The sequence below is a fragment of the Gastrolobium bilobum genome, unplaced genomic scaffold (assembly GCF_033153095.1).
Source record: "Gastrolobium bilobum isolate Gb01-03AN ecotype WA unplaced genomic scaffold, APGP_CSIRO_Gbil_v1 utg165805, whole genome shotgun sequence".
NCBI lineage: Eukaryota > Viridiplantae > Streptophyta > Magnoliopsida > Fabales > Fabaceae > Gastrolobium > Gastrolobium bilobum.
This window is the reverse complement of record NW_026897572.1, coordinates 242-22,601: the sequence shown is the minus strand read 5'-3', so window position 1 is coordinate 22,601 and position 22,360 is coordinate 242. Positions and strand designations below refer to the sequence as shown.

General features: G+C 40.5%; 1 protein-coding gene across 1 annotated transcript; it reads right to left on the bottom strand.

Moving 5' to 3' along the window:
* Window positions 1-295: 295 nt before the first annotated feature.
* LOC133308223 (hypothetical protein At1g04090-like) lies at window positions 296-1,958 on the bottom strand (the record flags this gene model as incomplete). The annotated part of the gene is made up of 1 exon (XM_061508832.1): window positions 296-1,958. A coding segment is annotated over one exon (1,557 nt), but the record flags the coding sequence as incomplete, so codon positions are not given.
* Window positions 1,959-22,360: the final 20,402 nt, after the last annotated feature.

Genomic DNA, 22,360 nt, shown 5'->3' with positions numbered 1-22,360 from the left:
AACCTGTGTCCTTTTATAGGATATTCACTGACCCTTTATTTATTGTAAAATTATTCAATTATTGTTAATTGATATAATAAATAGCACATAGTTGTGTATATATTAAGTGGACACGAAAATATGTATAAAAAACATAAATGGACACGAAAATAATATTTTTTTTTTTTTTCCTTTGTACATTATTTTTGAAGAGAATAATCGCACTAATGTTGTGAGAACAACTGAACAAGCTAGCTTGCAAATACAACAAAACACAACTTTGTCAGTTCCTACTAAGAAGGACTTGTTTCTGTAACCTCAAAATAATGTAGATATTCAAGACAAACATTATAAATACACACAACAAACAAGCCAAAGTCTTCGTTTTTAATTGCTTGGTCTGAATAATGCCACCAAATCTTTCAAAGTTCATCACCACTCCAATTTTTCTTGATCTTTGGCCCTGTGGGTCCTTCCTCACCCAATAACTCATCTGGTAATTTATCTTCAAGAATTTTCAAAGCAGGGAACACCTTTTCCACGGTGTTAAACTCTTCTTTAATGTTATAGTCAATTTTTGGACCCCATTGCCTGCCATAATTCAACCATGGTGGTTCTGTAATTGCTGATCCCAAATATTCCCCAGAAACAATTTCAAAACTCAACCCCATATCTATCACCATATTACTCTTAGCAGTGTCATTCCTTATTCCAATATCACTAAGACCTTGCATAACAAGTCCAGCTTTTGAGTAAAAAGCATGGCCATTTAAGGAAGAATAAGCCACTGGTTTGTTACCAATTTGGAACTCAAGTTCAGAAGAATCCACCCATTGACCTTTACTGTGTTGTGAGAAATATACCTTTCTTAACTCCCCATTGAAATTGCTTACCCTTAATGTCACATGCTCCCAGTCCCCAACATGTTCTCCTATTTTCCCAAGTGGAACATTTATGAGTCCTACTTTTGCTGTTGCAGGCCCATTGAAAGGGTAGAAAACCCACATGGCAAGATCAGTGAATGTTCCACCAAACATGGGTTTTACATGAATGTAAACTTGGGAACTCTTGAAATCTCCTTTTTGGACCCTTTCTTTGTTGGCTTTATCAGCAGGCAGGTCCAACCAATAGGCACCATCATTGGTGCCACCCTGAGGAAGGTTAGAACCTGTTGAGTCTATTGGCAGTGGTCTGGACTCTTCTCCTTTCTCATAAATCAATGCCCCATTGGTGAAAAACCACTTAGTAGAAGCAGATTGGTACTTTTCATCAGGATGCAAGTACATGATTGGAGAGTAAGCTAGGATTAATGCCAGAATTTGGGGTAGATTAGGCATGGAGGAGAAGTTCATGTTGGTGTTTTTCAAACAGGCAATTGGGATAGTGCTAGTAGTGCCACCATCTTGGGCAAAAAAAGTTCCTACTTGAACACCAGGTGCTTGAGTTCCTCTGTTGCTTGGTCTTACATCATGAACATTGAAACCTTTTTCATCATTGCTCTTGCCTGGTCCCCAAATCCATGAGTATGTCTCACATTGATCTGTGAGGTCTAACCTCAAACACCTGATTCTGTCAAGGGAAGGCTTATCAGGAGTGGTGGTGACAACATGTCCCAAAGCCTTGTAGCCATTAGGTGCTGTTGGTAACCAAATATAACCATCCTTATCTTGCTTGATTTTTTGGGACCTGCTGCTCCATACCAGTGTGTAATCAACTGGTTCCTTTAAAGCTCCATTATCAGCTGAAGAATCATCTTTTGCCACAAGAACATATCCAAAAAGAGGTTTGTTGTTTGGTTGGCTGTAATAGCCTAATGTGAAGAACCCCTCAGGTATTCCTGCTGGCTCAAAGAATGTAGCCCCTGCATTATCTGGTCCACCTTCTAAGGTTGTCCAAACTTTGTTGAATGTTGAAACTTGAGACACTTTTAGCCCCCCTAGATCAATAATTCCACTAGCAAATCCACCACCTACATATAAAGTTGTAATTCATAAACCATTAAGAAACAAACGTATTAGTAGAAGTAATATATAATAACACTATAATATGAAGAAGGGAAGGAAGAAAATGTGCACCTTGAGGCCAAACTGGTATGTTATTGGGAAGCTTAAATGTGGTCTCAATGGGAAGAGTTTCTTTCTTGTTAGAAGAAGATTGAATCCCCATTGTTGAGTTTTTCTTGGACAAAAGGAGATTGAGTACTATGTGTTTGAATGTGTCTAGCTAATTGGTTAATATATAGAGAAGCAGCAAGTGTAAGAAGCGTATTCCTCTCGTGATCAATGTGAAAGTATAGAAATAATTTAAGTATGAACGTGCAAGAAGAGACCAACTTCAGAATAAGTTCCCTACGAAAGATCCTATTGCCTAACAACCTCATCGATAAAATGGATAACTCACTTTGCATATGAGCTAAACTATGCACAACTAGCTGTCAATTTTGACTATATGCAAAAAACAAAACATTAAGTGCTTTTCAATTGCGTGTAAAGTGTCAACTACTAAAGCAATATGTATATACTACGACTACAACTACTACTACATATTCCTTGTTGAGTATTTAATAATTATATTAATCACAAGAACATGTACCCCAAAAGATATATATTAATCGCAACAACAAAATGTTTATTATTCGGAAGTAAAACAATATTGCTAAGTATTCAAATACTTTGGGCCGGGAACACACGATATCTTGTAAAAACTTTTCATGAAAATGGTTAGATGTAGCCATGTCCATCATATTTAAAATAAAATAAAAAATTGTTAGAAATACCATAGAAGATGTACTTATGCCTAAATTTAGCATGCTATCAACTTTCCACTGTATTAGGTTTTACACTAATTAATTCATGGGAAATATTACTCTCCTTTTACATAAGATTACTTCTTTCCTATTCTCTCACTTCGATTTTCGCACCTCACTTTTTTCTTTTTTTTCTTTTTTCTTGTAATGGTGGGACCCACCTATTTTATCTCTACAACATAAGATACTTATCTTATGTTGAAGGAGAATAATAAAACCCTTAATTCATACCCTTGTCCGAAGCCGGCAGGTTCCCTCATAACTACTTTTGTTTATTTAGATTAAAAAAATCTGCATTTTACATCAATAACTTATGGTAATTGCTTAATGTTGACTTATGATAAATAAAGCGTATGTGCCTTGAACTAAACATTCAAAGTACTAATACATGTTCTTTATGACTAAAAGGATATTCGAGTATAAAGAGAAAATTTCAGTATTAGTTATAAAATTATGACAGTCTTTATGTTCAAACTTGAAAATGGATTAAAAATTACTTCAGTCATATTTTCGGATTCAGAGGAAACACTTGCACTCACCTGCTTGGATATGACATATAAAGTTAATTTTATTTTGGAGGTCTGAAGGGCTGGAGGGAGCTTGTATAAAATACATATTATAACTCTATAAATATATTTTTGTCCACAGATTACAAAAATTTAGTTAAATGCATATGTAAATTCTAACCTAAATTAACTTTGACCACAAAATCATATTTTAAATTCATAATCATTAGTCGTCTCATACTAGAATTGTAGGTATAACTGATCACTAAATTTCTTTAGCAATATCATTGCAGAGGTATATAAATGTTACAAGTCCCACATTGGCTCCCTATACAATTAATGTGGGGTTTATAAGGCCTTGAACACTCTTACCATTTGAGCTAGCTTTTGGAGTAGTGATCTCAAGGTTCGTAACAATTTGTGCTTTTGTTGAGAGTTGGCTACCTATAGGCTGGATTAAGGTGTCTTTGGATACTGAATACTGATAGGTGAGTGAAACCGCCCCAAAGGGAGGAAAGGGCTGTTGTCCGGTCAGTGTCGACAGAGTGAAAGCTGTCGTTGACGTCAGCCCTTAAAGGGGGTCGCAATGTGTTACAAGTCCTACATTGGTTGCCTATACAACTAATGTGGAGTTTATAAGGCCTTGGGCACTCCCACTTTTTAGCTAGCTTTTCGGAATTGGATACTGCATCATTACCCCCCCTCCCCAATTGATAGGGACCTTGTCCCCAAGGTCAAAAGATGGGTAAGCGTGACTGAAATTACATTCAAATTCCCAAGTAGCGTCTTCTGGCATCGCATTCGACCATTGAATAACGTCGTCGTTGACCAACCCAACGAGAGGCTAAGACTGCCAATGGTTGCTGCACAGGTCGGTTACCCAGACTAGCCAGTGGAAGCTCAGCTGGAATTGGTGTTTTTGACCCAAATTTTTTTTTTTAACACTGACACATGGAAAGTAAGGTGAATGATATAAACCACAAGTAACTCCAAGCGATACGCAACAGGGCTAAGAACTTCAGCTACTGGAAATGGCCCAAAAAAACGTTTGGAAAGCTTATGATTGGAACGACGGACAATACACACTTGACGATGAGGCTGGAGTTTAAGTAACACCATATCACCCATCTGAAAAGAATGATCCACCCTATGTTTATCTGTGAACAACTTCATACGATGTTGAGCACGAAGAAAACTACATTTGAGGGTACTTATCAACTCATTACTCTCAATCAACGTTGCATCCAATGCTTCTACAGTAGCCAATCCTCGCGGATAATAAGGCAACGATGGTGGCAGTTTACCATATAGAGCTTGGAATGGTGTCATACGAATGGAGGAATCAACAAACGTGTTGTAATGAAGTTCAGCTCATGATAAAAGCTGAACCCGTATGCTATTTTTATCATGACGATATGCTCTAAGGTACTGCTCAAGGTAGTAATTAGTGACCTCGCTTTGCCCATCCGTCTGGGGATGGTATGCCGAACTCATCTTCAACTTGGTGCCACTTAACACAAGCAGTTGTTGCCAAAAATGACTGAGAAAATGCTATCTCGGTTTGATACAAGAGACCTGGGAAAACCATGGAGCTTAATCACCATATTAGCAAACAATTGTGCAGCCATTACAGCAGTGAACTTAGCTGGCAAAGCACCAAAATATGCATATTTCGTAAGCCTATCAACCACGACCAAAATGACAGAAAATTCGCAAGATAAAGGAAGACCCACAATGAAGTCAAGAGTTAAGTCCTCAAAAGCTCCTTCTGGTACTGGAAGAGGATGTAATAACCCCGCTGGAGCAGTGTTCATTGGTTTAATTGATTGACAAGTGACACACTGACTAACAAAGTTACGAACATCAGATTTCATTTTGGGTCAAAAGAAAGTCACAGATAGACGTAACATAGTGCGTAGATAACCAGCATGGCCCCCAATTAAAGAACAATGGGGCTCATGGAATAGTGTAGCCTTTAAAGACAAATTTGGGCTCAGCAAAAAAACGTTTAACGTGAAACAAAATGCCATCCTTACAAGAGATTAAGGAGGGAACTTGATGACCCTGAGAAAGCCGCGGATGGATTGCAAGAAATTCTAGGTCCTGCTTATTCTCAGCCCGTATTTTCTCCAACATAGCAAAAAAAGGGTTCAAACAGAGCAATATAACAAGAAGCCACCAACGGAGCCTCATGGTGATGCGATAAACCATCCGCAACCACGTTGGAAGAACCAGGTTTATATTCCACTATAAATGAATACCCCATGAGTTTGGAAATATATTTCTGCTAATCGGGTGTCTGAATTATTTGAAATAATATTTCCTTGAGACTTTGGTGATCAGTACGGGTCACGAAGGGGGATCCCAATAAGTATGGCCGCCACCGTTTCACAGCTTCAATAATGGCATAAAGCTCCCTAACATAAGTACTTGCAGACGCCAATTAGGACCTAACTTTCGATTGAAAAATGAAATAGGCTTGCCCTGTTGAAGTAAAATTGTTCCAACACCCGATGATGAAGCATCAGATTCCACCACAAGCGGTAAAGAAAATTCGGGTAATGCAAGAATTAGAGTGGAGAACATGGCTTCCTTCAATGCTAAAAAAGCCATTTGTGCTTGGTCCGACCATGTTAGTTTATCAGAACTCAGCAGATCTATTAATGGAGTTGCTATAGCTACATAGCCTCAAACAAATCTATGGTAATACCCCGCGAGACCTAAAAAGGCACGCAAAGCCTTTATAGATGAAGGTTGGGGCCAATCCACCATTGTTGCTATTTTCTTAGGATCTGCTTTCACCCTAGAGGCAGACACGATGTGACCCAAGTAGTCTATTTCAGAGGCAGCAAATGAGCATTTACTGAGCTTGAGATAGAAGTGATGTTATTGTAAGCATAATAAAGTAGTCTCCAGCTGTTTAACATGGTCAGCTACAGATCTGCTAAACACAAGAATATCATTAAAAAAATAATGAATTTACTGAGAAAGGGACGAAAGATATTGTTCATTGCCACTTGAAAAATGGAAGGGGCATTGGTTAACCCAAATGGCATCACCACAAACTCATAGTGACCATCGTGGGTTCGAAATGCCGTTTTAAAAATATCAGCAGCATGGACGCATATTTGATTATATCCCGCACGGAGATCCAACTTTGAGAATACCACAGCGTGGCACAGCTCGTCTAACAGCTCATCTATGGTAGGAATGGGAAAACACATCTGCCACGAGCCGTCATTTTTCTTAACAAGCAACACCGGAGACGAATATGGACTCATGCTAGGCTGAATGTAACCTGCTACCAACAACTCCTTAACTTGATGTTCAATTTCAGCCTTTTGAAAGTGTGTATAACTGTATGGTTTCACATTTAGAGGTCTGGAACCATCAATTAAGTGAATAGAATGATCAATGCCTCGATAAGGAGGTAGCACTTGAGGGACTGCAAAAACAAATGGTATTTGGCTAAGACTTGCCAAATGTCAGCATGAACCATGGTTGTAATGCTACAATATCTGCTGGTATCTGATCTACCACTTCCTCAAATGATAACATGGCAAAACAACCAAAGAAGGAATGTTGAGGTCCTTGACATGCTGTCAAATGAACCTTCTCATTGTTGATCATGAATTCCATAGACAATTTAACATAGTCATGTGTAACTTTGCCTAAGGATTCTAACCAAGGCATACCTAAGATAAGTTGTAGGTCCTTAAGATCAAGAACCCAAAGATCCACACAAAAGTTATACCCTTGAATATGTAAAGAAACTACTACACATTTAGTATCACACAATAAGAACTCACCATTTCCCAGGATTACCTTCATACTACGAGAGTGTGAGAATGAAAAGCCCAACTGCAAGGCTATCTGTAACACCCCGTGTATACCCGGTTTGTTAGCATGCCATCGTGTTAAGCCACGCTTAATTAAATATGCGGAATATCTTTTTCTTTTCAATTATGACGTTATTATCATTAACCAAGTTGATTATTAGATTCTATTTCAAAAACATCGCCTGTATGTAGTTGCAAAAGACAACTAACTGAAATACCTCATGATATAGATAAGTGAGTATCTAAGTCACGGATCTACAATACGTAGTCCGGACAATATCCTGTTATATTAATACGACTCAAAACTAAAAACATAAAGTCAAGTCAATGTGGCATGGACAATCCCCATGCTCACCAAATAAGGCAAACAAGCCTAACAGAGTCTCAACACTAACATCATATAATCCATAAAATGAAGCTAATGACATAAAAGCAACAGACATAATCCCGCATCCAACATAATCAGCATAATCAGATATATCAGCTAAGCTCCGGCCTCCTACCGCTAGAGTTATCAACCCCTGGGTTACCTGAACTTGAAATAAGCGCCCCAAACGTGGGGTGAGATCTCTAAACAGAAATCTCAGTAAGGCAAGGGGTCCTCAAGGATCTTCCACCCCAAGCTCACTTACAAGTGCAATATAAGTTCCAAAAACATTTTAACAATATAAGTACCAAAACAGTGCAATGCAGCAGATAATCATGTCATGTGTGTTATAACAAAACTACTGGCCAGAGAAATGCAGAAATACATCTATTACCCACACAGTACGCGCCCATGCCGTACTTGCCCACAAGATCACATCCTGTCTAGGCGAACACCACATACATATCATAAGGCATTTGCACTTAACAACTCAATAGCATTTCAGTAAAACAATACATGAAAACACATCATGCATATAAACCATCCCCCCATGGGGTATGGTGGAACCAACAATGGCTAAATCGAGGAAACGAAAGCTTACCTTGCAAGCTAACTATCCAAGCCAAGAGTCCACACAAGCTCAAAGTCCACACACAGCAGAATTACAATCTGTTTTGGACCAGCAATCATATTAATATTCAAACACAACAAGCATATGGCATAAAGACAACGCCTTTCCTTTACGTTTCATGTCTTTAGACTTCTCACGAAGTCATAAGCCCTTAACCACTTAGGTTCTGACTTAAATGAGTTATTACAGAAGCCCACATTAGGCAATCATGGGTCCACAAACCCAAAATAGCATTTTGTGTGAACAATACAGATACTGTTCTCGAAAACCCAGAATATCCGGATATTTGTCGGGGCCATATCCGGATATCATATCCAGATATGCATATCCGGATGTCATATCCGGATATCCATATTCGGATATCTACAAAGCCCATATCCGGATATCATATCCGGATATTTCGCGACAAAATGCAGTTTCTGCATTTCACGAGATATCACTCCCAAGGTTCCATTTTTAACACTTCTAAACGTTAAAGCATGCATCTTTAAACCTTTCTAGGTCAGTTATCACGTTGGTTACTTGTTTATCTTATTAAACATAACAAGACTCCATTTTTAACCAATGAAACTCATGATCAAAGGTGATCAAGCTTACCCAAGCTTAAAACAGAGGTACAATGGCTCTTGGAGCTCTCTCAACAGCTCCTCAAGTTCTGACTTTGAAGGTGCACGAAAATGGGTATCAAGGTTGGTCATTTCTTCACAAAGGTCACTACTTGAAGCTCCCACAACCACGGAAATGGCTCCCACCACTTCAACCATCAAGTCAGCCCCAAGAACCTCAACAAACAGTGGCTTAACACTCAACAAAGGCTACCCTCCACACTCACAAGTCTCATGCACACTCACACTAGTGTAGTTGATGAAGAAACCAAGAGGAAAGGTGGCCTCTTGGCTCAGAAGGTGGGAAAGAAGAAGAGAACATCAATGGAGAGACACTCAGCAGCTGAGCAACTCACGTAGAAAGCCAATATAGCCTAGGGTTTTGTGCAAAAGGAGTATTTATAGCTCATTTAATGTGTTTAGTACTAATAGTTGCGCTTAGTATTTTAATCCCAAACTTAAGATTCTGATCCTACTCATTTTTCTAAGATTTGTCATATTTTTATTTTATTTTTCGCAGTACCTTTCTGGTACGCGCTTTTACTTAGCCAGTATCAGTTCTGGCACCAGTTCTCATTCTTTCAACCTGAAACTTGTTTTACCAATCATATATATTATTCTAGGAATATTTCTACACTTATTATAATTTTTCGGGATACTTCATCGGTACGCATTTATACCGAGTAGCAGAACCGGTATTTGCACTTTTCGTCAGAAAAGCGACTTTCAACATTATTAATCACTTACCATAATTATTTAAGCCTTCTCATAATTATTAAGATCAATTATGAAATTATTTCCTAATTCTCACATTTATTTAATTAATTTTCTAATTTAGCTGTGCGAGTTCTTACACTATCTGCCTTTGGACGAAATTGTGAGAACTTCCAGAATCTACCATAACCTGCACCTCCTTATTTCCCACCTTTGCTAAAAGCTACAGCAATTTTGGCATAAAACTCATTGACAAAGCATTCAGAGCAGCATCGGGTAAGGGTTATGGAACCGCAGATGTTTGCCATATAATTTCTTCATCAGTTTCACCATTAGTCTCATCCACATCTCCTATTAACAACAACATTTTAGACTTACATTTATGCCCAAGCAACCATTTCTCGCCGCATGTATAACATACACCAAGCTCTCTCTTCTTTTTCAACTCTTTCAGAGAAAGCTTTTTAATAGGTAAGGAAGTTAGTGTTGGTAATGCAAGTTTTGAATTCTCCCCCAAAGCTACTGGTTGCTGAGACGAAGTTAAGGCGTAGCGAGGAATTACTTTGCGATTTGACGTCGTTGCAAACGAAGAATGCAAATCACGATGATGAGCATTATACGTGAAAGCTAGTTGAATCGCTTGATGCAGAGTAGTAGGCTCATGCAGCTTAATCACTCTTCGAAGTTCAGTGCTCAAACTAGAAACAAAAAAACTTAAGAGTAAATCATAGCTAAGCCTGGTACTTGATTCATTAAAATTTCAGAATCATGCACATAATCCTCCAAAGTACCAATCTGTGACAACTTAGAAAGAGTTCCTCATGTTGGGAGGAGGATATTTGAGAAAAGGAAAGGTTTAGAAAGATTTGGAGGAAGAGAACACTTTTATTACTACACAACTCTTTTTTTTTTTGGCTTGATACAAAATGATGGAGGACACACCTATTTATACTAGTGGCACCTCCTTAACCAATGGCTAGGATTATGCCAACACTATTTTCATCTAATGGCTACAAATCATTCTCTAGAATTCTCAACAATTTTCCTAGCCTAGATATTTCCATGGTAGTTTCTAGGTTGAACTATTCTAGATATTTCCATGGAGTAATCTAGAGTGGATTACTCTAGAATTTGGGCTAAACTACTCCTAAAGATTATTCTAGAAGTTGGGCCAAATAATAACTAAGCCCAATGGACAAAAAACTAATTAAATCAAGTTTATTTATTTATTCAACACCCCCCCTTTAAACTTGATTTTGTAAACCAATCATATTGTGGAACACATTTGTCCGGTGGCTTTTGGAGTGGTGGAAGATAAACAATCCTTTTCGATGTTTGTGGCGTCTCTCGTACATACACGATCTCTGCTAAATTTGACCAAGTAATCCATGGTTTTTCCCTTTGCTCATTCTCCAAAATATCTTCTTTCTTTTACTTTTCCGGCACATCAATGAGAGTTTGTTTTTCTTTTATTGGAATTATTTCTCCTTTGTTTGTCTTCTTTGTTGGTACTCCTCCTGACTTGTTGCTACTGCTCCTTGGCTTCACTTTCAGTTTAATTTTTTTGTTGTTGTTGCTTCTTCCTGTTGATGGTGTAGATGCAAGAGTTGTTGGAGTAGGACTTGGTGGCGGAGTTTGATCATTTTCATCTTGGACTGTCTGCCCTTCTGAGTCATCAACATTTCTAAAGAATACGCCTTCAACTTTCATCTCTTCAGTTGCTATATGCTTTTTCTTGGTTGTCATTGTTTCATCCAATATGAAATTTCTTTGGAGTTCTATCTTTGATTCTGGCAGTGTTAGTACTGCTTCATTCTCCTCTTCTTCCTCACGTTCCTCATCATCATGATTGACGTCGTCAGGATCACCACTACGCTCGCTGTCACCTTCTCCTCCTCTTTTTTCTTCATGTTCTTTCATCAAATCAGATTTATTTATCCATTCAGCAGCTTCTGTATCTTCTTCCATATCATCAATATTATCAGCTTCAGCTTCAGTTTCTTCTTGATGTTCTTCTTCTTCCATAATCTCTGATTTCTCTGACTCCAATTCATTTTGGATATCGAATTCTGATTCTGGATTGCTTGATTCTGTGTCTAGATACCATGTATTCTCTTGTTCTCCTACATTGTCGTTGCGTACCATCAACAGAGTGCCATCTTCTTGACTTTTCTCTTCCACATAGTTTGCCTTCTCCTCAATCCTCCTTGTAGGGGCTCTACATTCAGAAGCATAATGGTCGAACCTTTGACAGTTGTAGCACTTGATTTGTGATTTGTCACGCCTTGGTTGGAAGCCACCTCTTCCATGACCTCTTGTTGAGCTTTCTCCTCGATCTTCATGGGCATAGTTGTTGTTGAAGCCTATACTTCCACGTCCACGACCTCTTCCTCGACCACGATATCCTCCTCGTCCTCTTGTGTTGCCAAAGTCTTCTTCCTTTCCTTTGAAGTTGAGTTGTGTCTTGAGTAATTGTTCACCAACCCCTTGCTTTTTCTTTTGCTTCTCCTCATATGCTTGTAAGGAGCCCAAGAGTTGCTCTATTGTCATAGCTTCCAAATATTTTGTTTCTTCTATAACAGTGACAATATGATCGAATTTCGAATCTAAAGATCGCAAAATTTTCTCCATAATTTTTACATCATCTATCTTTTCACCATTTCTTTTTAATTGATTAGTCACCATCAAGACTCTAGAAAAATAATCAGAGATACTTTCGGCATCTTTCATGTGTAAAGTTTCAAACTCACTTCTTAGAGTTTGAAGATGTACCTTCTTGACCGGCTCAGCACCCTTGTAAGAGGTTTGTAGCTTCTCCCATGCTTCCTTTGCGGTGGCTGCCTCCGAAATCTTCTCAAAAGCATCTTCATCCAATCCTTGATAGATGAGATAGAGAGCTTTCTTGTCTCTCTTTCTTGAATCCTTCAAGCTATCCCTTTGAGTTTGGGATAGAGCGACTCCTTCTTTTGGCTCATTGTAGCCTTTCTCTACCACTTCCCACACATCTTGTGATCCAAGGAGGGCCTTCATCTTGATGCTCCAATTATCATAGTTGCTCTTGGTGAGCATAGGGACTTGGAAAGGAACCATGTTGCTACTTTCCATTTCTCTAGAAAGGATCTTAAGGCTCTTGATACCACTTTGTTGGGAGGAGGATATTTGAGAAAAAGAAAGGTTTAGAAAGATTTGGAGGAAGAGAACACTTTTATTACTACACAACTCTTTTTTGTTTTTGGCTTGATACAAAATGATGGAGGACACACCTATTTATACTAGTGGCACCTCCTTAACCAATGGCTAGGATTATGCCAACATTATTTTCATCTAATGGCTACAAATCATTCTCTAGAATTCTCCACAATTTTCCTAGCCTAGATATTTCCATGGTAGTTTCTAGGTTGAACTATTCTAGATATTTCCATGGAGTAATCTAGAGTGGATTACTCTAGAATTTGGGCTAAACTACTCCTAAAGATTATTCTAGAAGTTGGGTCAAATAATAACTAAGCCCAATGGACAAAAAACTAATTAAATTAAGTTTATTTATTTATTCAACACCTCGCATATCTGTATAAGAAGTACTACCAAAACATTGATGCACCGCCTTTGCAAAATCGTCCCAATGTTGCATTGTTCCACTGTTAGGATCCAGTGGAACCATGAAGCAGCAGCTCCTTCAGTTCTCAGGCTAGCCATCTCAATTCGCATATCATCATGAATGTGTTGAATCCTGAAGAACATTTCACACTTGCAGATCCATAAATGAGGATTCTTGCCGTCGAATGATGGAATTTCCATCTTAACCGAACGCAAAGCAATGTGTTGGTCATTCGGAGAAGGAATTGGATTTGAAGGTTGAGGATTATTGGCTGCAGCAGCAGGTGATTGTGGCATCGTTAGCAACGACAGATCTCTAATCCTAACGTCAATGGCATTGAAACACAGCTCAAAGAAGTTCATGAGACGCGTCTCCAACGATTCTGTTAATTGATCAATGTGCTGATGCAACTCAGCACGTGTATTCTGTAGTTCTTCAGCTAATTCTTTTACTCGCATAATTGCATAGTTAAATCTCAATGGAAGCACCAATGATAAGGGTTTAATCCCTCTAAAGAGAAAATTGGAACGAAGATAAACTTGAGTTTGTTATTCTGATAAGAATTCAAAATACATGTATCACATTTTATATACTACTTTCCTACGTACCCCCTTTATTATTATTACAATGAACCTACTAACTACCTCCCTTCAGCCATTCTAACAACCCTTTCGTAAACTACGAACTAACTCTCCTTAAGCAAAGTCCTTCAACCATAGTGGTGACTTCAGCTAACAATCGGAAGTTGCCCTTGTAACTGTCTTCTACACCTCTATGTCCTTAATTCCATTGGATACCGCATCAATAAATCTAGAGTTTTGTTTGAGTATTTAGCGTAAAACCAGAACTTAAAAGTTACGTAAAAACCTTGGAACTATTTAAATCTCTCCAACAATATTTTTGTACAAATTTGACATGTGATTTTTTCTATATTATAAGAATTTCATTTCGATACATTGTTAATATAAAAAAAAAATATACGATTTAAATGATGTCGCAAAATATTATTAAATTACAGTGTAAAATTTGTTATATTAACAATACTTTCGAATTAAATTGAAATTATAATATGTGCACTTTAAGTAGAAAAAAAACATTATTTTAAGTGATTTCTCAATAGCACACCAGTTACTGAAAAAAAAATCTCAATAGCACAATATCCAAATCAAAGCCTACTTAAATTTAATTCAACAATAATAAAAACTCGAACCCTTCAAATCTTTTTAAAATAGGTAAAATTTTATTAAAATGAAAATTTAAACTTTAAATATAAATAAAGAATATTATTATGTATCACTTTTATCATCTATATATCAGACACACACGAGTATCATTTTTATTATGAAAATGTTTTTTGTTTTTATGAATTGAAACTCTAATTTTATCAACTCATGAGAGGAGATGGGAACAGTGACCATTGTGCCACTGTTCCAAGACTTTTTTTACCTAAATGCCACGTCTACAGACTATTTTACCAAACTGCCACACAGGCAAGTTCGCTGGGAGTAGTAGCGAACTAGGTATGATGATGTGCCAGCTTCCTGGTGGTGCATGAGTTCGCTTCTGACACAGGCGAACTTTGCTGCAATAAATGCTGACACCCATGCACAGTTCACTTCCATCATCAGCAAACTTGGTGTGACACGTGTATGACAGGAACGTAGTTCGCTGGGGTTAAAGGCGAACTCGTTGCCATGTGTCAATTGGCACACAGTTCGCTGACTGGGACAGCGAACTAGGTGCCAAGTGGCAGCAACTGACGCAGTTCGCTGGACCCAGAAGCGAACTGTGTGCCACGTGGCAGCTCCCTAAAAGTTCGCTGCATGGGGAAGCGAACTACCTGCCGATCGACAGTTACAGTTCGCTGGCTTAGATAACGAACTCAGTGCTATTTAAACCCCACATCTTCCCTTCCAGACCCACTTTGTCATTGTCGTGTGTTTTTCCTTTAAAGGTCCATTCTTGTTTGTTGTTTATTGCTATTTCAGTACATAAAATGAGTGAGAGTAACAATGATGTAATATGTATTCTATACTACAATGGGAGGAGATATTTTGGACCGAACGGTCAAGTGTTTGAAGGAGATACGAAGATGTTCCGAATGAGTCCGCGTTGCAAATATACTGAGCTGAAGAAAATCATATACAAGAAGTTGAGATTACAACGAGGTCCATCCCTGTCTCGACTGATTGTTAGATGTGCTTTTGGTAACCCGGTGCAATGGGTTGTTGTGGAGGTGGTTGAGGATGAAGATGTGTCACTAGTAGTTGATGCATTTCGACAGCATGGAGAGTCCTCATACATCGAGTTATATGCGGAACTAAACACCGGTGGAGAGGCAAGCACTCAAAGTTTCATCCTTACCAGTTACTCCATAGACATTAACAGGGAGCCGCAAGTAAATCCCGAAGACATGCACGTGTCACCCCCACCACTATCACCCCCAATAACACAACCTTTAGATGTGATTCCTGCCAATGACATGTATGATCCGTCGTGGCGTACTGATAGTTCTGAGGAGGAGGTTGATGAAGGTCTAGTCCCTGACAGTGACTCGTCGGATACAGACGTTGATGGTGATTTCGAATTGGAGCCGTCCACTGCATTGGTTGAACCGATTCCATCACCAGGCATTGTTGGTGCGCATGACACCTGCTGCAGGTTAGGTAGTTTACCGTTTGAGTTTTATTATACTTTTAAATTGGTATTACAAATGACATGCGAAACTAGTGTTAAACAAGAGAGGATAATGTTCCATTGTGGTCGGAAATACCACATTTCACGAATATTAACTGGGCACACCCCGATCAAGAGTCTGATGACATGCAAGGGGCACACCTCGATGCAGTCTCAACGAACAAGCAACCACCCAGAATGCGCAAGATCAAAGCACGTGTGTATCTCATACGGCCAGCTTCAGTGCCAACATGTTCATGGTAATGTAGAAATCGTTCCCTCAGAAATGTAGGGCTTATATAGGGCTGTGAAATGTAGCCGTTACACTAAGTTTGTTGCCCCCCTAGCGAACTTGGTGTATGTCAGCCACGTGGCTTGCAAGCCGTTGCACAGAGTTTGCGAGTGTGGCCAGCGACCTCTGTTGCATGCAAGCCACGTGGCTTGACAGGTGAGGCATTAATTGCAACCGAGGTCGCTGGGGGCTGTAGCAAACTACGTGTCCATCAGAAACTTGACACGTCATCATACAGAGTTCGCTACAGCCCTAGGCGAACTTGCCCTCGTAGCAGTTTGGTAAAATAGTCCGTAGGCGTGATATTTAGGTAAAAAACTCTTGGAACAGTGGCACAATGGTCACTGTTCCGAGGAGATGCACCAAGCATTATCTTGTTGGACCCATATTGACTTTTATTCCTACGTGCGTGCTTATTTTTATTTTTAGAGAGGCACGTAGAAGATCTACACCGTCCAATTATGTAGGTCACCGACCCAATGAGATGGCCTGCATGTTTCTCCCGTGGCCATTCAAATTCAGAGAAAATATCAAATAAATTTAATGCACAAAAATTATTTACATTGAATTAATATTAAATAATAAGATATTGTTATATTATATATATATTTTATAGGAAAATATATTTCTCATCCTATAATCTTAAAATAATATTGTTTAGAAATTTAAAAAAAAAATACAAGATATTTTTAAAAAATTATTTTTCTTATAACAATTTTTTTTTTTAAATATCCTTAATGGTGTCGTTTTAAACTTGCAAGCTATCTCCTATGACAAAAGAGAAACACTAAACCCTATTTTTTATTGTAAAATAATTGAGTTGTTAATTAATATGATAAATAGCACATAGTTCTATATATTAAGTGGACACAAAATCATTTTTATTTTTTTCCTTTGTACATTATTTTTGAAGAAAATAATCACACTAATGTTGTGAGAACAACTAAACAAGTCAAGCACATATTTCCCCACCCACATATTTGTGGGAAATTTTTTTAAGAGATCATCTATTTCAAAATTATTGCAAGTCAAGCACGCTTAACTATGGACTTCTTCCGTTCCGGGTTATCGAAAAATAGTTTGTTAATACAGATAGTCCCAATGAATTCTTATAAGATATCTCTAACTGTACTAGTCTTTGAAATTCTTCTTTTTGAGATGTTGATTTGATTAATTCATATATTCTTCTAAAAGCCTGTTAGGAGCAGGTGCTTGTTTGCCCTTTACCACCATGCCCTCTTCGCACCACTAATCAACTCCCCTCCCCTCCCCTCCCCTCCCCTGTCAGCGTCCGAGACGTTACGCAAATACAACAAAACACAACTTCGTCAGTTCCTACGGAGAAGGACTTGTTTCAGTAACCTCAAAATAATGTAGATATTGTACCGTTAGATACGGTGAGCCCACTATGTACCCTTGAGGGTAATGTTGTTATATGAATTATATCCCTAGCTGAGGTAAAGACCAGGCTAGAAGGTAGTATTCCAAGAGGTAGCAAGCTGATATTAATGGCAGACTAATAGTAAGAGTATAACTTGGAAGTAAATGGGCATAATAACAGTACATAAAAGATAGATATTTCCCTTGTGCCCAAGGGTGGTATTTATAGGAGTCCAGGAGTCTGATCCGTTAGGGCTTACGTATTGGAGGTCAACGCTCCTTGGGATTCGTTATGAGGGGCTGACACGCCAGGCGCTGCTGCGATGCAGGGTCTGCTCTCGGGCGGTGTCAGCATGCGGCAGCAGGGCAGTTTTCACTTATGGTCTCTGGGCGACCCGCAGAGCATATGGGGTTCCAAGGTAAGACATTTTGGTGTCTTACCTTGGGAGGCGAGCTGCCTTGGGGCATGCGTCTAGGGCCAACCGGTAGGGCTGACGTGTATATAACTTGGGGTTTTGGGCTTAGGCTGTTTGGGGCTCTGCGAAACTGGGCCATCCATGTTACAAAGCCTTTGGGCTTCGGATGTGGTTAAGCCATCCGGAACAGGAGCCCCCCAGCTTGGTAGCAAGCATTGCTTGGTGCCAAGATAGGTTGTCATGAACGCCTGACCAAGGCGAGACTGTTTATAGGGCTAACCTTGAGGCATCAGCTGAACTAGGTCATGGCCAGTTAATAGGCTGTCTGACCGGTTTGATGTCACGATTGTTCTCTGGGCGTCAGGTAATTATCAGAATGAGCTTACGGTTGATAAGGCGTCCTTGATCGTGGGAGTGCAGTGGGATACTTGGTTTGTGTCGCTTGGTATGGGTTGTACACTTGTCAAAAGTGACGGTTAACTTTTACGGTTTCCAAAGAGTTGTAATGATGGCAGTTTCGCCATTGCAATAACTGCACGAAACCCTTCGTTGCGCAGTACGGCGCATTAATTTCGACGCGAGCCTCGTCTTGTCACCCCAAAATTACCTAAGGGTCCTCCATCAGGGCCACTTGTTGCTTGACGGTTGTCACGATCTGGCGGTTACCCTTGACTGACCCTCCACGTGTACGTTGATGAATAATCTTTCTTCTCTTATAAGAACGTTAACCTTGTTCTTACCCACTTCTTTCAAAATCTTATAAGCTTTCTCTGCAACCTTCGTCAACCTCTGGTGTTGTTCATACTCAGCTTTCTCCTTTTTCGCCTGTATTAATCTTCGCAACTTTCCATTGGGCTTTAAGGTTTTACTTCTTACTGCACATTCTCTGGTTCTGTTGTTCCTGTGTAAGGACTTCTTGTGGTTAGGACTCCTTCTTTTCTTCCTTCTTTCAGAAACTCTTTAGTTACAGGTACATTGTTCTTCGCTCCTTTCTCTTTACCTTGAGATTTTATTTCTTGCTTCTGCTTTCTTTCCTCAGTTATGGTTAAGTTTAGTGAGATATCGGCTGAGGAGTTACTTGGGTTAGGAGGAACTATTAAAGAGGAGGAGTTTGATGAGGCGTTTGATTCACTTGACAGCATTGAGGTAGGACCTGCTATGCGTAGGTATCTTGCCAACTGCACTCTTTGGAGTGGTGGTAGCATTCTCTCTCCTACCCCTTTAGTTCCTGGGGTTAGTTCTCTACCCTACGGTAGGGTACCTGAGTTGTTAGGTTTCTGTGAGAGTGAGATTTTAGACCTTCTGCCGGAAAGAGCTCTGGGGGCTGTCGTTCCCTATTCTGGTGAAGCTTCTAGGACTAGTAACCGTGCCGGAAGGGTTAGTAGTTGCCCCTCTGAGGGGGATCGGCACGAGCCTTCTTCTCTCATTCCCCAGGATAGGTTTATGAGGTTTTCCAATCGTTCATCTGGTGGTCGAAGGCCCCGCCCTTATCGCTGTTCGTCCTTCGGTGCTGGATGACTTATTCGCCCAGTATCTTCTATCAACAGTGATCCCCGATATCGCCCAATGGAAGCGCGTATCCAATCTCATTCGCTACATACATACTATTCCAGAGTTAATCAACATGTCGCCTTACGCACCTCAAATAGTTATATTCCTCCGATATCCAATTGTTTTCATCGCCGCATGTACGATGAGTCAACCGACAATCGATTGGGTAGATTTCATCCAGAAGATGCTCGGCTCACTCGCTATGGCGTGTGGGATGCCATCTTTGATGACATAGGATTGAACAAAATTCCACCCGCCCGGTGGCCCTCTTCACTTACACACTCAGATTTTTACACATCTGAGTCCGAAACTTCAGACTCTCCAGGTAACTTTCAACTTTGAATATGTAGCGATGCTAGGTTTATTCTATTGTAGGGCACGCGTTAACGGCGTAGAGAGTGAACTAAGCATTGCGGGAGTTATGGGGCTGTGTGTGAGGCATGAGGGTGAGATGTGAGCCATGAGAAATTGATCAATTGTAAGCTTGTAATCTTCTTTGATGCCGACTATCGTGTTTGGCGTTTGACTGTGTTTAACCCTCATCCCAAGTCTGGTAATAGCCAAGATTCTAACGGCGCATGGCGATTGTGGAAACTAGCGAGTGCTATTTGGCTCGTAACTAGGTGGATGATGACGTTTTGGAGGCGGAATCTTGTTACGTTGAGGGTGCTGCTTTGGTCAAAGATTACGAAAATGAGGGAAATTTTTACTTTACCGAGGGGGGAATTGATGACCACAAGTGGGATTTTAAGTCTGTGAGTTCAGACACTCGAGTTTGTGACAAACCTGGCCCCAAGGCAATTTCTCAATGGCGTTTTCTAACTTATAAGACTCATTTCACAGACCAGAAAGTTAGGTTTCCCTTTACTGATTTTGAGATAGGAGTGCTATCTCATCTAAGGGTTGCGCCTTCGCAGTTGCACCCCAATGCCTGGGGGTTCATGCGCATGTTTGCCAAAGTTTGCCAACACTTTGGGTGGGTGAATTCGGTGCGGTTGTTTTTTTACTGTTTCCAGGTGTCTTCTTCCAAAAAGAAACTGGGTTGGGTCTCAATAAAGGTGGCGACATCGGTGGGCGTGATGTTCACCACATACGCGGATTCTTACAAGAAGTGGCGATCAACATTTTTTTGGGTGCAACCTAGCCTTGAGGAGGGTGAGGTTCCATTTTTTGTGGACCGGGAAACCGGTACAAGTCGCTTTCCGCTGTACTGGTCTAAGCAGCATTACGAGCTCCCTGCTAACCATTACTCGTATAACTATGGGGCTTTGTCTCCTGAGGACAAGCTAGTAGTTAACTGGTTTATTGAACATAGAACGAAAGAATCTTTTAGCCCTTGGCCTACTAAAAGAGTTTTGTGTTATGGAGGTGGGCGAGAACCTGACGTTTCTTTATTCCATTTTCTGTTTTAATCTTCTTGGTTACCTTCAGCTTTTCTTTATATACTAACATGTAACTTCCAATTTGACTATGCAGTTGAGAGTTTGCCTATGGATGCGCTGCCTATTGCTCGTGCGACGGCCGAAAAGGTTCGAGGCGGGAGTGGTGGGGCCCCTGTTCGTGTTCCAGTCGCTGCGTCACCCGCCCAAGCAAAGGGAGGAGATAGAGGCAAGCGAAAGTTAGTGCCGGTTGCTAAGACCAAACTGCGTTCTGCATCTGACATTCCCGCCGAGGTGTTGGCCCAAAGGAGTGGTGGTATAGTTATAAGGGATCCTCAACCGCCCAAAGAGTCCACTCCCGGGGGGGAAACAGGTGAAGGCTTCTTGTGCGGTGGCCAATCCTTCTTCAAGTGATAGCGATTCTACTGGGCCGCGAAAGTCTGGACAGAAGCGGGTTGCTGAAGGGGACTTAAACTCGTTACAAAGTCACAAAGTGGCTAGGGTTGAGCGGACTGACTCTGGTCAGTCAGGCGATGGTTTCTCCATTGGCATGGAGAGTTTTTCAGGTGCTCTTGACAGCGACACCATGGCGACGACTAATATTCCGACTGGGGCGGGGCAGTCCGCGGTGGCGAGCTTAGAAAGTGTCCCATTAACACCTTCTGTTTCTCTTCAACAAATTTTGAAGTTATCGGAGGCCGATTTGAAAACTGTCTTTCCTCATCCTGAGCTACAAGTGGTAGTGCCTGACCGAATTGACCGGCAAGATATAATCGACAGTGCCCAAGTGATGATTGGTAGGATTGTGGGCATGAGGGAGGCTGCTTTAGCTGTGGACAGCCTTTGCTCCGCCCAAAGACGTGATCTGCAGCAAAAAACCCGTAAAATTGAGTCCTTGACTGCCCAAATTGGGCATTCGGGTAAAGAAATTGTCGACCTTAAAGCCGCCAACCAGTCTTTGTCTGAAGAAAATCACAAGCTGAAAGGGGCGAGTGACGAGGCGCTACGCCTGTCGCGAGAGAAGGATGATTTGGCCAAACTATTGGAAGCAACTTCGAAAGAGAAAGAGAAACTTTCGTTGGCGAATGCCTCATTAACTGCCAAGACGGCGACTCTCCAATCGGAAAAGGAAGAGCTATCTGCTGAACTGTTCACTGCAAACGTCAACTTACATGCCGCCCATGAAGACTACCAAAAAGCTTCAGAGCGGGTGGAAGAATTGGAGGTAGCCTTGGCCAATGTTTTTTATGACTCCTTCAATAATGCCTTGAAACAGATTCGATTTCGGTACCCTGAGGTGGACGTTTCTGGTTTGAGTGCCACTTATGTAGTGGAGGGAAAATGTCTACTGCACAAGCAATCTAATGGCGAAGAAACTGTGATAGAGGAATGGTCCGACGCTGAAGAAGTAGCTGGCGAGGGAGAAACAGGGGTGAATAAGTCTGGGGATCCGTCAATAAGTGATGACCGACTGTTGATCGGCGGGCAAGCTACTGATGGAGAATTTGCTGGCGTCACGGAGTTCTCAATCGGTGGTGATGTTGGGCGTTACGTGGAACAAGGCGTCTCTGATAAAATTCCCGAGGGTAGTGGGGAAGGACACTCGTCAATACCGTCTGAA